Raw genomic sequence first — 16,025 nt, forward strand, 5'->3', positions numbered from 1 at the left:
CAGGTGCCTGGTGCCCGCGGACCCCCTCTTGGTGGGCGGGGTGGGACCAGCAGGGATATCCTCAGAGTTCGGTTCTCTCCTCCGCAGCCTGCACGAAACAGCCCGGGATGGCCACCAGGTTCCCGACAGCTTCGTGTTCGGTAAGTAGGGACTTTTTCACTTAAGAAAGCTGACTCGGCCGTGAGGGCGGACCTCTTCATCCCTTCACGGTCACACCAGGGCCTGAACTCACATATTCCCCGCCATCCCCCTGAGTCTCCAGAAACGTTCCTTGTCTTCTGGCACTTGGTGTCCGGTGCCCTGTCCGTGGGCAGTTACTCTGCTTTGTTGTCTACAGCGGACCCTGAATTCTGAGGGCAGTGAGGGCCCTTGTGAAGGAAATGATCCTCTATCGTTTCAGGTTTTCCACACACAAGTATAGAGTTGTCTTCGCGTCCATATTTCAGGGCATCAGCAGGGAAATTATCTTCTTTTTGTTCATTAGCTTGTTCAGATGTTTGTATACTGAGTACCCTCGTGAGCTGGATCCAGAGATTGATGCTGGCAGTGCAAAGAAATCACGTACGTTTCTTGTTTTAGAGGAGCTGTGGTCTGGCGCACAGAGTCGTTGGGCAGGATGGCGGGGAAGGAGTTTAAGGATTCAAAGCGGGAAGGAGCAGTGTTGTGAGAGGAGAGAGCCAGTGGACCCTCTGGACCGTGCAGGTGGTTGGAGGACTGAACCAGAGGGAGACTTAACAGCGAATGCTGAAATCCTGAGCTGTTGGTACACCGGTGATGTGTCCGGTCTTGAGAACACTGTTGGAAGAAGTATCCAGGGACAGAGTGTATGTAGCTTTTTTTATTTTTCCCTTTCCTTCTTTTAAGATTTATTTATCTTTGCCTGTGGCTGGGGGTGGTGGTGGCGGGGGTAGGTCTTCCTTGCTGCTCCGGCTTTCTCTAGTTGCAGTGAGTGGGGGCTACTCTCTAGTTGCAGCGTCTGGGCTTCTCATTGCGGTGACTTCTCTTGTGGTGCACAGGCTCTGGGACAAGCGGGCTTCAGTAGTTGCAACATGTGCGCTTAATAGTTATGGTCCCTGGTCTCTAGAGCAGGGGCTCAGTAGTTGAGGTGCAAGGGATTAGTTGCCCCGAGGCATGTGGGATCTTCCTGGACCAGGAATCAAACCCATGTCCTCTACAGTGGCAGGTGGATTCTTTACCACTAGACCTCAGAGTGTAGCTTTGTAGGTATTTTAATATGTGGTGCCTACAGTTGAGTCTGTAGCTCAGGTGGGAGTTTTCAACTAACATGTACCGATTAAAGGCACCTATGTTAGTGCCTTTAACAATAGGAGTTATAGGTATAGGAGTAGAGCACCAAAAAGGACCAAATAGAGGCCTCAGGACAATGACAAGGGCTGCATTAAAGAGGGGCTGGGGTGCAGGAGAGGTGAGAGAACATTTGGAGAGTGGTTTTTCCCCTACAAACTTGAGAAAAGAGAACTTCTTAGAAGCCATGATGTGAAATTCCTTGAAAGTATTTCATAAGGCCAAAAGGTGCTTCTTGGATTTCAGAATTTATAGGTCTAAAGCACTTTTTCCAGAGCAAACAGAATACCGGGTGTGCTACAGATATTCACCTCCTAAGAGGTGAAGGAATTGCATTAGGCTGTGGACAGCAGGATGTAAAGAAGTGATTAGTAATAGTATAGGTGGTGGTGGTTGTTCAGTCACTCAGTCATTTCTGACTGTTTGCGACCCCATGAATTACAGCACACGAAGCTTCCCTGTCCTTCACTATCTCCCAGAATTTGCTCAAATTCATGTCCGTGGAGTCCGTGATGCCATCCAACCATCTCATCCTCTGTCACCCGCTTCTCCTGCCCTCAGTCTTTCCCAGCATCAGGGTCTTTTCCAGTGAGTCGGCTTTTCACATCAGGTGGCCAAAGTATTGGAGCTTCAGCTTCAGCATCAGTCAGTCTTTCCAGTGAATATGCAGGGTTGATTTCCTTAGGAGTGTAGGTGGCACTAATGGTAAAGAACCTGAGTGCCAATGCAAGAGACAAAAGAGATGCAGGTTTGATCCCTGGGTCTGGAAGATCCCCTGGAAAAGGAAATGGCAACCCTTGCCAGTATTCTTGCCTGGAAAATCCCATGGACAGGAGCCTCGTGGGCCAGAGACCATGGGGTCAGAATGAGTCAGACATGACTGAAGCGACTTAGCACATGGACAGCAGGATGTAAAGAAGCAATTAGTAATAGTATAGTAATAGTATTTTTTTAGGTGATCAAGTATGACAGGAAGGGTTTTGGTGTCAGGGGGAAAGGATTTCATTAAGGTGGCCTGAGGGATACAGTTAACCTCAAAAACCAATTAACTTTTTGTCTTTAAACAATAATTATACAGAAAGTACAATGAGAGAATGTATTTGCGATAGCAATTAAGAAATATAAAATAAATGAACATTATAAGTGTACTGCTGCTGCTAAGTCGCTTCAGTCATGTCCAGCTCTGTGGGACCCCATAGACGGCAGCCCACCAGGCTCCGCCTTCCTTGGGATTCTCCAGGCAAGAACACTGGAGTGGGTTGCCATTTCTTTCTCCAATGCATGAAAGTGAAAAGTGAAAGTGAAGTCTCTCAGTCGTGTCCGACTCCTAGCGACCCCATGGACTGCAGCCTACCAGGCTCCTCCGTCCATGGGATTTTCCAGGCAAGAGTACTGGAGTAGGTTGCCATTGCCTTCTCCATTATAAGTGTACAGGACCTATTAATAAAGAAGACTTTACAATTATTGAATAACATTAATAGACACCACTCTTGGCCTAGGCACTTTGTGTGTGTGACGTCATTAAAGTCTCAGGGCCCTTTGAGGCAAGTATGTCCCCATTGTACAGCTGAGGAAACTGGTGAGGCTGCCCACAGTCCCAAACTAGTAAGGGAAATGAGACAAGGGTGGCAGAGCTAAGATGCAGACCCACGCAGAATGTCTTCAGAGTCAGTGCTCTTATTGCCCTTAGGACCTAAGAGACTTTGATAAATGTAAACTGTATTTCCTTATTTTTGAGTGCATGTATTTAGCAAACATTTATTGACTCTTATGCCAGGTAATTTTCTAGGGTGTGTAGGGATGAACAAGATTAACAGGGCCCATAACCCCATGGAGGGTGTGGGAGGTGGTAAGACATATCAGAGGAACATCATGAACAAAACTGTGGGTGTTTGTGCACATGAGAGTGGCTGGGTGGCTACTTGTCTTGGGGCAGCATTTAAGCAGAATCTGAATGACAACTTGATGATCATGGGCAGATGAAGGCACAGAACATGACGCATTCCAGGCTTTGGAGGCAGCTAAGTTGGTGGCCTTGCCGTGAGAACCAGCAGATGCATTGTGTAGTGGAAAGAAGGCATATGGCCAGAATGGGGAGCATGTGAGAGCAGGGCTAGCTTGTGAAGGGCCCTTTAAGTGTGCAAACGATCATCTGGAGAGCCCAAAGAGTTTATTGTGTTTTATGTTTTATTTTGAAATGATTTCAAAACTAGAGAAGTAGCAAAAGTAGAATAAAATAACCTCCTGTATTATATTAAAAAAAAAAAAAACACTCTTCACCCAGATTCCTCCATTGTTATTTTGCCAAGTTAGCTCTGTTATTCTTTCTTTACTTGTGCATGAGTGTGTTTGTGTATGTGAATTGGTATAAAAAGAACCACAGAGACTGAAGTTCAATGTTACTTTCTACCAGAGTGGGTTTCCCCTTTGCTTTGTTGTACAGATGGGGAGTGACTGATCATTTCATCTAAACAGGCATCAAGCTGGTTTGGGACTGGATTGCTGCTTTAGTTGAACTTGGATCACCTTGTTTTCAAGGGTGTGCTGATCGCAGGCTCCTTCCTCGCGTACTTTGTGCCCTTGGTGCCTCGAAACCATGGGAGAATCAGTCTGCCTTTCCTGCTCAGTTCCTGCACTGACCACGCTCAGCAAACACTTGGTGGGAAGAGCCTGCTGTCCAGGGTGGGCACCGCAGGGTCTACTGGTTTCTTTTTCTCTTGGTGTCATCCTCTGTCTCAGCTGAGCCCACCCTGCCTATTCTCAGGCTGGACAAATGCCCTCAGCGAAGTAAACAGCCAGAGCACTCTTAGCTTATCTCGGAAGAGCTCTCCACTCTTTGGAATTTGGCTCATTTAGTTCTCCTTTCATCCGTGGGTCTCGATGTTCATGGATTGTAATTTACCATTAATTTTCTAGTTGTAGCAGCTATAGTCCAAATGTATAATCTTATTTATCGTGAATGAGTATTAGAAAATACTTACCATTAGATGAAATAAAATGCAATATCTTCGTATTTTGATAATACATTGAAATTATAAATTAATTTGTTGAGATGTTTATACCATATTGAATCTATATATCATAAATGTTACTCAATTACTCAGGTCCTTGTAAACTCAGGTTTCTTTTTTCTTTTTTAAAAAAATATGAATATATTTGAAATATAGTTGATACACCATATTATGGTATTTTCAGATGTACTACATAGTGATTTGACATTTGCATACATTATGAAATGATCTCCGCCCCAAGTCTAGTAATCTGTCCCCATATAATATTATTGACCATATTCTTTATGCTGAATCCCCGTGGCTAATTTGTTCTATAACTAGAGATTTGTACCTCTTAATCCCCTTCACCTGTTTCACCATCCTTCCACCTCTGGCGACCACCTTTTTGGTATCTGTATTTATGTGTCTGGTTTTGTTCTGTTTATTTGTTCATTTAATCTTTTAGATTCCACATGTAAGGTCATATGGTATTTGTATTTCTGTCTGATTTATTTCACTTAGCATAATACCTTCTAGTTCTAGCCATGTTGTTACAGATGGCAAGATTGTGGGTTTTCTTTTAATGGATGAGTAATATTCTAGTATGTGTGTGTGTCTGTGTGTTGTATGTTTATCTATTCATCTGTCAGTAGATACATTGCTTCCTGTATCTGGGCTATTGTGTTTTCTTTTTTTATTTTTTAATCAATGGATAATTGCTTTACAGAATTTTGTCGTTTTCTGTCAAACCTCAACATGAATCAACCCCCTGCCTCTTGAACCACCCTCCCATTTCCCTCCCCATCCCACCATTATAGATTGATACAGAGCCTCTGTTTGAGTTTCCTGAGACATATAGCAAATTCCTGTTGGCTATCTATTTTATATATGGTGATGTAAGTTTCCATGTTACTCTCTCCATACACACCCTCTCCTTCCCTCTCCCCATGTCCATAAGTCTGTTTTCTATGTCTGTTTCTCCATTGCTGCCCTACAAATAAATTCTTCAGTACCATCTTTCTGCTGCTGCTGCTAAGTCGCTTCAGTCGTGTCCGACTCTGTGCGACCCCATAGACGGCAGTCCACTAGGCTCCTCTGTCCCTGGGATTCTCCAGGCAAGAATACTGGAGTGGGTTGCATTTCCTTCTCCAATGCATGAAAGTGAAAAGTGAAAGTGAAGTCGCTCAGTAGTGTCTGACTCTTAGCGACCCTATGGACTGGAGCCTACCAGGCTCCTCCATCCATGGGATTTTCCAGGCAAGAGTACTGGAGTGGGGTACCATCTTTCTAGATTCCATATTTATGCATTAGTATATGATATTTATCTTTCTCTTTCTGACTTACTTCACTCTGTACAATAGGCTCTATGTTCATCCACCTCATTAGAACTGATTCAAACACATTCCTTTTTATGGCCAAGTAATATTCCATTGTGTTTTTGTACCACAACTTCATCCATTCATCTGTCGATGGACATCTAAGTTGCTTCCATGTTCTAACTATTATAAATAGTGCTGCAGTGAACCATGGGATACAAGTGTCCTTTTCAATTTTGGTTTCCTCAGGGTATATGCCTAGGAGTGGGATTGCTGGGTCATATGGTGGTTTTATTCTTAGTTTTCTGAGAAATCTCCATACCGTCTTCCGTAATGGCTGTATCAATTTACATTACCACCAACAGTGCAGAATGGTTCCCTTTACCCCACACCCTCTCCAGCATTTGTTGTTTGTAGACTTTCTAATGAGGGCCATTCTGACCAGGGTGAGATGATATCTCATTGTAGTTTTGATTTGCACTTCTCTGATGATGAGCGATGTTGAGCATCTTTTCATGTGTTTGTTAAGCATCTGCATATCTTCTTTGGAGAAATATCTGTTTAGGTCTTTTCCCCACTTTTTGATTGGGTTGTTTTTCTGGCATTGAGTTGTACGAGCTGCTTATGTATTTTGGAAATCAATCCTTTGTCAGTTGTTTCATTTACTATTATTGTCTCCCATTCTGAGGGTTGCCTTTTCACCTTGCTTAGAGTTTCTTTTGCTGTGCAAAAGCTTTTAAGTTTAATCAGGTCCCACTTGTTTACTTTTGTTTTTATTTCCATTACTCTAAGAGGCAGGTCATAGAAGATCTTGCCTTGATTTATGTCATCAAGTGTTCTGTCTATGTTTTCCTCTAAGAGTTTTATATTTTCTGGTCTTACATTTAGGTCTTTAATCCATTTTGAGTTTATCTTTGTGTATGGTGTTAAGAAGTGTTCTAATTTCATTCTTTTACATGTAACTGTCCAGTTTTCCAAGCACCTTTTATTGAAGAGGCTATCTTTGCCCCATTGTATATTCTTGCCTCCTTTGTCAAAAATAAGGTACCCATAGGTGCAAGGGTTTATTTCTGGGCTTTCTATCTTGTTCCATTGGTCTATATTTCTGTTTTTGTGGCAGTACCATACTGTCTTGATGACTATAGCTTTGTAGTATAGTGTGAAGTCAGGAAGCTTGATTCCTCCACCTCCATTCTTCTTTCTCAAGACTGCTTTGACTATTCAGGGTCTTTTGTATTTCCAAATGAATCATGACATTTTTTGTTCTGCTGCTGCTGCTGCTAAGTCGCTTCAGTCGTGTCCGACTCTGTGGGACCCCATGGACTGCAGCCTACCAGGCTTCTCCATCCATGGGATTCTCCAGGCAAGGACACTGGAGTGGGTTGCCATTTCCTTCTCCAGTGCATGAAAGTGGAAAGTGAAAGTGAAGTTGCTCAGTCCTGTCTGACTCTTAGCAACCCCATGGACTGCAGCCTACCAGGCTCCTCCATCCATGGGATTTTCCGGGCAACAGTACTGGAGTGGGGTGCCATTGCCTTCTCCCTTTTTGTTCTAGTTCTGTGAAAAATACCATTGGTGATTTGATAGAGATCTCATTGAATCTGTAGATTGCATTCGGTAGTATAGTCATTTTCACAATATTGATTTTTCCTACCCAGAATATCTGTCCATCTGTTTTCTGTTTATGTCATCTTTCTTGCTTTCTTTCATTAGTGTCTTATAATTTTCTGTGTACAGTTCTTTTGTCTCCTTAGGTAAGTTTATTCTTAGATATTTAATTATTTTTGTTGCAGTGGTGAATGGGATTGAGTCCTCAATTTTTCTTTCTGATTTTTCATTGTTAGTATATAGGAATGCAAATGATTTATCTGTATTGATTTTATATCCTACAACTTTGCTAAATTCACTGATTAGCTCTAGTAGTTTTCTGATAGTCTCTTTCAGGTTTTCTATGTACAGTATCGTGTCATCTGCAAACAGTGAAAGCTTTACTTCTTCTTTTCCAATCTAGATTTCTTTTATTTCTTTTTCTTCTTTGACTGCTGTAGCTAGGACTTCCAAAACTATGTTGAATAATAGCAGTGAAAGTGGACACCCATGTCTTGCTCCTGATCTTAGGGTGAATGCTTTCAGTTTTTCACCATTTAAAATAATGTCTGCTGTGAGCTTATCATATTTGGACTTTACTATGTTGAGGTAAGTTCTTTCTGTGCCCATTGTTTTGGAGAGTTTTAATCATCAATGGGTGCTGAATTTTGTTAAAGGCTTTTTTTACATCTGTTGAAATTATTGTATGGTTTTTATCCTTCAGTTTGTTAATATGGTGTATCACATTGATTGGTATGCATGTATTGAAGAATTCTTGCATCCCTGGAATAAACCCAGCTTGATCATGGTGTGTGAGCTTTTTAATGTGTTGTTGAATTCTGTTTGCTAAAATTTTGTTGAGGATTTTTCATGTGTTCATCAGTGATATTGGCCTGTAGTTTTCTTTTTTTGTGTTGTCTTTGTTTGGTTTTGGTATCAGGGTGATGGCCTTGTTGAATGAGTTTGGAAGTGTTCCTTCCTCTGCAATTTTTTGAAAGAGTTTCAGAAGGATTGGCATTAGCTCTACTCTAAATGTTTGATAGAATTCTCCTGTGAAGCCATCTGGGCCTGGGCTTTTGTTTTTTGGGAGATTTTTTATTGCAGTTTCGATTTCAGTGCTTGTAATTGAGTTGTTCATAATTTCTGTTTCTTCCTGGTTCAGTGTTGGAAGATTGAACGTTTCTAAGAATCTGTCCATTTCTTCCAGGTTATCCATTTTATTGCCATAAAGTTGTTCATAATAGTCTCTTATAATCTTTTGTATTTTTCCGTTGTCTATTGTAACCTCTCCTTTTTCATTTCTAATTTTGTTGATTTGATTCTTCTCTCTTTTTTTTCTAGATAAGTCTGGCTAAGGGTTTGTCAATTTTGTTTATCTTCTCAAAGAGCCAGCTTTTAGTTTTATTAATCTTTACTATTGTTTCTTTCACTTCTTTTTCATTTATTTCTGCTTGGATCTTAATGATTTCTTTCCTTCTACTGATTTTTGGGGTTTTTTTTGTTCTTTTTCCAGTTGTTTTAGGTATAAAGTTAGGTTGTCTATTCAATGTTTTTCTTGTTTCTTGAGGTTGGATTGTATTGCTATAAACTTCCCTCTTAGAACTGCCTTTGCTGCATCCCATAGGTTTTAAGTTGTCACGTTTTCATTGTCATTTGTTTCTAGGAATTTTTTTATTTGCTCTTAGATTTCTTCAGTAACCTGTTCATTAATTAGAAGCATATTGTTTAATCTCCATGTGCTTGTGTTTTTTACAGTTTTTTTCTTGTAATTGATATCTAGTCTCATAGCATTGTGGCCAGAAAAGATGTTTGATATGATTTCAATTTTCTTAAATTTACTGAGGTTTGATTTGTGACCCAAGATGTGGTCTATCCTGGAGAATGTTCCACGTGCACTTGAAAAGAAGGTGTATTTTTCTGCATTTGGATGGAATGTCCTGAAGATAATGAGATCCATCTCATCTAATGTATCATTTTAAGACTTGTGTTTCCTTATTAATATTCTGTTTTGATGATCTGTCCATTGGTGTTAAAGTCTCCTACTATTATTGTGTTACTGTCAATTTCTCCTTTTATGTCTGTTAGTGTTTGTCTTATGTATTGAGGTGCTCCTATGTTGGGTACATAGATATTTACAATTGTTATGTCTTCCTCTTGGATTGATCCTTTGATTATTATATAGTGACCTTCCTTATCTCTTGTAATCTTCTTTATTTTAAGGTCTACTTTGTCTGATATGAGGATTGCTACTCCAGCTTTCTTTTGCTTCCCATTTGCATGGAATATATTTTTCCATCCTCTCACTTTCAGTCTGTATGTGTTTTGAGGTCTGAAGTGGGTTTCTTGTAGGCAGCATATATATGGATTTTGTTTTTGTATCCATTCAGCTAGTCTGTCTTTTGTTGGAGCATTTAATCCATTAATGTTTAAAGTAATTACTGATATATATGTTACTACTTCCATTTTCTAATTGTTTGGGGTTGATTTTGTAGATCTTTTTTCTTCTGTTATATTTCTTGACTGTATAAGTCCATTGAACATTTGTTGTAAAGCTGGTTTGGTGGCCCTGAATTCTCTTTAACTTGTGCTTGTCTGAAAAGCTTTTGATTTCTCCATCAATTTTGAATGAGATACTTGCCAGGTAGAGTAATCTTGGTTGTAGACTTTTCCTTTTCAGTACGTTAAATATATGCTGCCATTCCCTTCTGGCTGGCAGAGTTTCTGCTGAAAGATCAACTGTTAAACGTATGGGGTTTCCTTTGTATGTTACTTGTTGCTTTTCCCTTGCTGCTTTTAATATTCTTTCTTTGTGTTTAATCTTTGTTAGTTTGATTAGTATGTGTCTTGGCATGTTTCTCCTTGGGTGTGTTCTGTATGGAACTCTTTGCACCTCTTAGATTTGATTGACTATTTCCTTTTCCATCTTGGAGAAATTTTCAGCTATAATTTCTTTAAAAATTTTCTCACGCATTTTCTTTTTCTCTTCTTCTGGGAGCCCTATAATTCAAATGTTGGTGTGTATGATATTGTCCCAGAGATCTCTGAGACCGTCTTCAACTCTTTACATTCTTTTTACTTTATTCTGCTCTTCAGAAGTTATTTCCACCATTTTATCTTCCAGCTCACTGATTCATTCTTCTGCTTCAGATATTCTGCTATTGATTCCTTCTAGAGTATTTTTAATTACCGTAATTGTGTTGTTTTTCTCTGTATGTTTATTCTTTAATTCTTCTAGGTCTTTGTTAATTGTTTCTTGCATTTTCTCAATTCTGTTTTCGAGGGTTTTGATAATCTTTACTATCATTATTCCAAATTCTTTTTCAGGTAGTTTTCCTATTTCCTCTTCATTTATTTGAACTTCTGTGTTTCTAGTTTGTTCCTTTATTTGTGTAGTACTTCTCTGCCTTTTCATTGTGTTTTTTTTTTTTTTTTAATTTATTGTGTTTGAGGTCTCCTTTTTCCAGGCTTCAAGGTTGAATTCTTTCTTCCTTTTGGTTTCTGCCCTCCTAAGGTTGGTCCAGTGGTTTGTGTAAGCTTTGTATAGGTTGAGATTTGTGCAGAGGGCGAGTGAGGTGGTACTCCTGTCTGCTGATGATTGGGTTTGTATTTTTGTCTTGTTTGTTTGGATGAGGCATCCTGCATGGGGTGCTACTGGTGTTTGGGTGATGCCAGGTCTTGTATTCAAGTGGTTTCCTTTGTGTGAGTCCTCACTATTTGATACTCCCTAGAGTTAGGAGTTCTCTGGTAGTCTAGGATCTTGGAGTCAGTGCTCCCACTCCAAAGGCTTAGGGTTTGATCTCTGGCCAGGAATGAAGATCCCATAGGTGGTTTGTTATGGCATTAAGTGAGATTAAAACAAATACCCGAAAACAAGAAACCAAAGATGAACCCCAGACAAATGGCAGTTACAAAATCAGGCAAATAATAATTAAAATAATGGAATATACAAACACACCTATAAGCACAGTCAAAACAGTCCAACAAAAATAAAGTACAGTAGATTGACCTAGTGAACAAAAGAAAACAAAAATGATATCTACCAGTTAACACAACTTAACTAAACCAAAAACTGGAAAATGAAACTAATGCAAGGTGCAAGTGGGAAATAAAGCAGTGAAACCAAAACTAACAAATATGAAAAGAGGGAAGAAAAGAAAAAATAGATATGTGAAGTTAAGCAGAGGTAGATAAAGAAGATTTATGTACATTAAAGATTAATTGTAAGGGGAAAAGAACAATAGGGAAGGCAAACAGTGAGTAAATGTATAAAAAATAATAATAGGCTTAATTTTTTTAATTAAAACTAAAAAAAGAGAGAGAAAAAGAGAATAAAAGCAAAACTCCACAGAACCGCAAAAGGCCAACATAGAGGCAGAGTTTTGTAACAACAATAAAAAGTGTGACTGAAAAAAAAATCTCAAAAGCTTAATTAGATTCCATAGGGCTAATAAAATTGGCAACTACAACAGAGGGAAAAAAGAAAGAAATCCAAAAGAAACTACCAAATAAGTAAAAATATAAGAATAGTAAATATTTTTCTTGAGTCAGTGCTGTCAGCATTCTTTCCCTTGCTGGGAGTCACAGTCCACCTTGCCCCACTAGGGTGCCTTCCAACACTGCACTGGTTTCTGGACCTGATGTGGGGGGCAGCTCAGACTCTAATCTGGTCCTACTCCTCTGTGTTATTGTCTCCAGTGTCCACAACTATCAGAACTAGTGTGTTTTCTTTTGTGGGAGCTCTCAATGTCCTTTTATATATACCATAGATACAGAGTCTGCCTAGCTGATCATGTGAATTTAATCTGCAGCTGGTACAGCTGGTGGGAAGGTTTTGGGTCCTCTTCCTTAGCCACACTGCTCCTGGGTTTCATTTGTGGTTTTACTTCCACCTCTGCGTGTGGGTTGTCCACTGGGGTTTGCTCCTGAGTCTGCCTTGGAGGACTTGGGTCTGCCCCAGTGAGGGCCAGGTGTGGAAGTAGTGCAGCTGCTTGAGTCACAGGGGTTTTGTAAGCATCAGGTACTCAGGGGGGTTGGCAGCTAGGGCAGCAGGAAATATAGTGCTCTAGAAAGGGACTGCAACCAGTATTGGCCAATACACTCCATCATTCTTGCCTGAAGTTGAACGGTTCTGTGAAGACCTACAAGACCTTTTAGAACTAACACTCAAAAAAGATGTCCTTTTCATTATAGGGGACTGGAATGCAAAAGTAGGAAGTCAAGAAACATCTGCAGTAACAGGGAAATTTGGCCTTGGAATACGGAATGAAGCAGGGCAAAGACTAATAGAGTTTTGCCAAGAAAATGCACTGCTCATAACAAACACCCTCTTCCAACAACACAAGAGACAACTCTACACATGGACATCACCAGATGGTCAACACCAAAATCAGATTGATTATATTGTTTGTAGCCAAAGATGGAGAAGCTCTATACAGTCAGCAAAAACAAGACCAGGAGCTGACTGTGGCTCAGACCATGAACTCCTTATTGCGAAATTCAGACTGAAATTGAAGAAAGTAGGGAAAACCACTAGACCATTCAGGTATGACCTAAATCAAATCCCTTATGATTATACAGTTGAAGTGAGAAATAGATTTAAGGGACTAGATCTGATAGAGTGCCTGATGAACTATGGACTGAGGTTTGTGACATTGTACAGGAGACAGGGATCAAGACCATTCCCATGGAAAGGAAATGCTAAAAAGCAAAATGGCTGTCTGGGGAGGCCTTACGAATAGCTGTGAAAAGAAGAGAAGTGAAAAGCAAAGGAGAAAAGGAAAGATATAAACATCTGAATGCAGAGTTCCAAAGAATAGCAAGAAGAGATAAGAAAGCCTTCTTCAGCGATCAATGCAAAGAAATAGAGGAAAACGACAGAATGGGAAAGACTAGAGATCTCTTCAAAAATCAGAGATACCAAAGGAACATTTCACGCAAAGATGGGCTCGATAAAGGACAGAAATGGTATGGACCTAACAGAAGCAGAAGATATTAAGAAGAGATGGCAAGAATACACAGAAGAACTGTACAAAAAAGATCTTCACGACCCAGATAATCACGATGGTGCGATCACTCGCCTAGAGCCAGACATCCTGGAATGTGAAGTCAAGTGGGCCTTAGAAAGCATCACTATGAACAAAGCTAGTGGAGGTGATGGAATTCCAATTGAGCTATTCCAAATCCTGAAAGATGATGCTGTGAAAGTGCTGCACTCAATATGCCAGCACATTTGGAAAACTCAGCAGTGGCCACAGGACTGGAAAAGGTCAGTTTTCATTCCAATCCCAAAGAAAGGCAATGCCAAAGAATGCTCAAACTACCACACAATTGTACTCATCTCACACGCTAGTAAAGTAATGCTCAAAATTCTCCAAGCCAGGCTTCAGCAATATGAACCGCGAACTTCCTGATGTTCAAGCTGGTTTTAGAAAAGGCAGAGGAACCAGAGATCAAATTGCCAACATCCACTGGATCATGGAAAAAGCAAGAGAGTTCCAAAAAAGCATCTGCTTTATCGACTATGCCAAAGCCTTTGACTGTGTGGATCACAATAAACTGGAAAATTCTGAAAGAGATGGGAATACCAGACCACCTGATCTGCCTCTTGAGAAATTTGTATGCAGGTCAGGAAGCAATAGTTAGAACTGGACATGGAACAACAGACTGGTTCCAAATAGGAAAAGGAGTTCGTCAAGGCTGTGTATTTTCACCCTGTTTATTTAACTTATATGCAGAGTACATCATGAAAAACGCAGGACTGGAAGAAACACAAGCTGGAAACAAGATTGCCGGGACAAATATCAATAACCTCAGATATGCAGATGACACCACCCTTATGACAGAAAGTGAAGAGGAACTAAAAAGCCTCTTGATGAAAGTGAAAGTGGAGAGTGTAAAAGTTGGCTTAAAGCTCAACATTCAGAAAACAAAGATCATGGCATCCGGTCCCATCACTTCATGGGAAATAGATGGGGAAACAATGGAAACAGTGTCAGACTTTATTTTTCTGGGCTCCAAAATCGCTACAGATGGTGACTGCAGCCATGAAATTAAAAGATGCTTACTCCTTGGAAGGAAAGTTATGACCAACCTAGATAGCATATTCAAAAGCAGAGACATTACTTTGCCAACAAAGGTCCGTCTAGTCAAGGCTATGGTTTTTCCTATGGTCATGTATGGATGTGAGAGTTGGACTGTGAAGAAGGCTGAGCGCCGAAGAATTGATGCTTTTGAACTGTGGTGTTGGAGAAGACTCTTGAGAGTCCCTTGGACTGCAAGGAGATCCAATCAGTCCATTCTGAAGGAGATCCGCCCTGGGATTTCTTTGGAAGGAATGATGCTGAGGCTGAAACTTCAGTACTTTGGCCACCTCATGTGAAGAGTTGACTCATTGGAAAAGACTCTGATGCTGGGAGGGATTGGGTGCAAGAAGAGAAGGGGACGACAGAGGACGAGATGGCTGGATGGCATCACTGACTCGATGGACATGAGTCTGAGTGAACTCTGGGAGTTGGTGATGGACAGGGAAGCCTGGCGTGCTGCGATTCATGGGGTCGCAAAGAGTCGGGCACGACTGAGCGACTGATCTGATCTGATTCTTGCCTGAAGAATCCCACTGACAGAGAATCCTGGCAGGCCACAGTCCACAGGGTCGTAAATAGTTGGACATGGCTGAAGCGACCTCACGCGCATAGACGCAAGACTTTTTTGCTTGTGGCAGCTCTGCCCCAGTGAGGGTTGAATGTGAAGGTGGTGCAGCTGTTTGGATAGTGGGTACCCTGGTGGTGCCAAGTGTGCAGGGACACGGACTGCCTCAGCCATAGGAGTTATTGGCCCTATCAGAGTCTTTTTCAAGACCTTGATAGCTGGTGATCAGAAGGCCTTTTCGCTAGTCTTTCTCTATAGCTCCACCTGTTCACGCATTTACAGGGCTCCCTTGTCTAGGGTCCTTCTCTGTTGTTGGGCACGTCAGGCACATAGAGGGATCCCCCTGGCTGGGGTCCTACTCTGTAGTTTGGCACATCAGTCACTTAAAGGAGCACCCTGGGTGGGGTCCTACTCTGTAGTTCAGTGTGTCAGGCGCTTGATGGGTTCAGCTGCCAATGCTAGCATGTAGGGAGATAGAGGCTATGGCGATGGCTTCACCCACTACACATGACTCAGCAGTATCGCCTTGCTTCCATGTCTGCCTGGCTTTCCTCCACAGGCATTTCCCACCACAGTCTCCTCCCTCACATCCCCTCGGTCCATTTCTCTGCAGTCAACGGCAGCCCTCGCCCTGGGATTGCTCCACAATCCTATGCACCAGCTCCCAGCCACTGTGCCTTCTAGGGGACCTGTGTCCCTGTCCAGGGTACATATGGCTGTGGCAAGGACTGTCTGATTTTCATTCCATTTAAGCTGCCACAGATCAGCTGTTTCACTCTCGGCCTTAAATGTTTCTCCTCTGACCCAGACAGTTGCCCCAATGTGGAGATCGGACCCCTGCTTCAGTTACCCCACCCTCTGAGGGCAGGTCCAGTCCTAATAATACACCTGTTTCTCCCCCTAGTTCCTTCATCCTACGAAGTTTTGCGTGGTTCTCTATATTCTTTTCCAGTGGTCAGGTACTCCTGTCTGCTGTCAGCTCGTGTTCTGCAAGCACTTCTGTGTCTGAAGGTGTATTCCTGATGTATCCATGAAAAGACATGTATTCCACATCCACCTACTCCTCCACCATCTTGTTCCCTATTGTGTTTTCTTTTTCTCTACATTTATGTATTTTATCACATGTATTTTTGGTTATGTTTTTCTCTATTTTTAAGTTTTATTCCTGAATACTTTATGT

General features: G+C 41.3%; 1 protein-coding gene across 3 annotated transcripts in view; it reads left to right on the forward strand.

Moving 5' to 3' along the window:
- The window catches only part of ZNF26 (zinc finger protein 26), a 29,536-nt gene that overhangs the window by 5,868 nt on the left and 7,643 nt on the right, over positions 1-16,025 (forward strand). Inside the window, exons 3-4 of one of the 3 annotated variants that reach the window (XM_061384374.1) lie at positions 88-140; positions 580-824. In XM_061384374.1, the coding sequence (XP_061240358.1) occupies positions 88-140; positions 580-824 (298 nt within the window). Of the gene's footprint in view, positions 1-18; positions 141-579; positions 825-16,025 lie in introns of those variants that run through there. The other 2 variants (XM_061384375.1, XM_061384376.1) reach the window with 2 other exon arrangements.

Source organism: Bos javanicus, chromosome 17 (assembly GCF_032452875.1).
Source record: "Bos javanicus breed banteng chromosome 17, ARS-OSU_banteng_1.0, whole genome shotgun sequence".
In the NCBI taxonomy this organism is placed as follows: domain Eukaryota; kingdom Metazoa; phylum Chordata; class Mammalia; order Artiodactyla; family Bovidae; genus Bos; species Bos javanicus.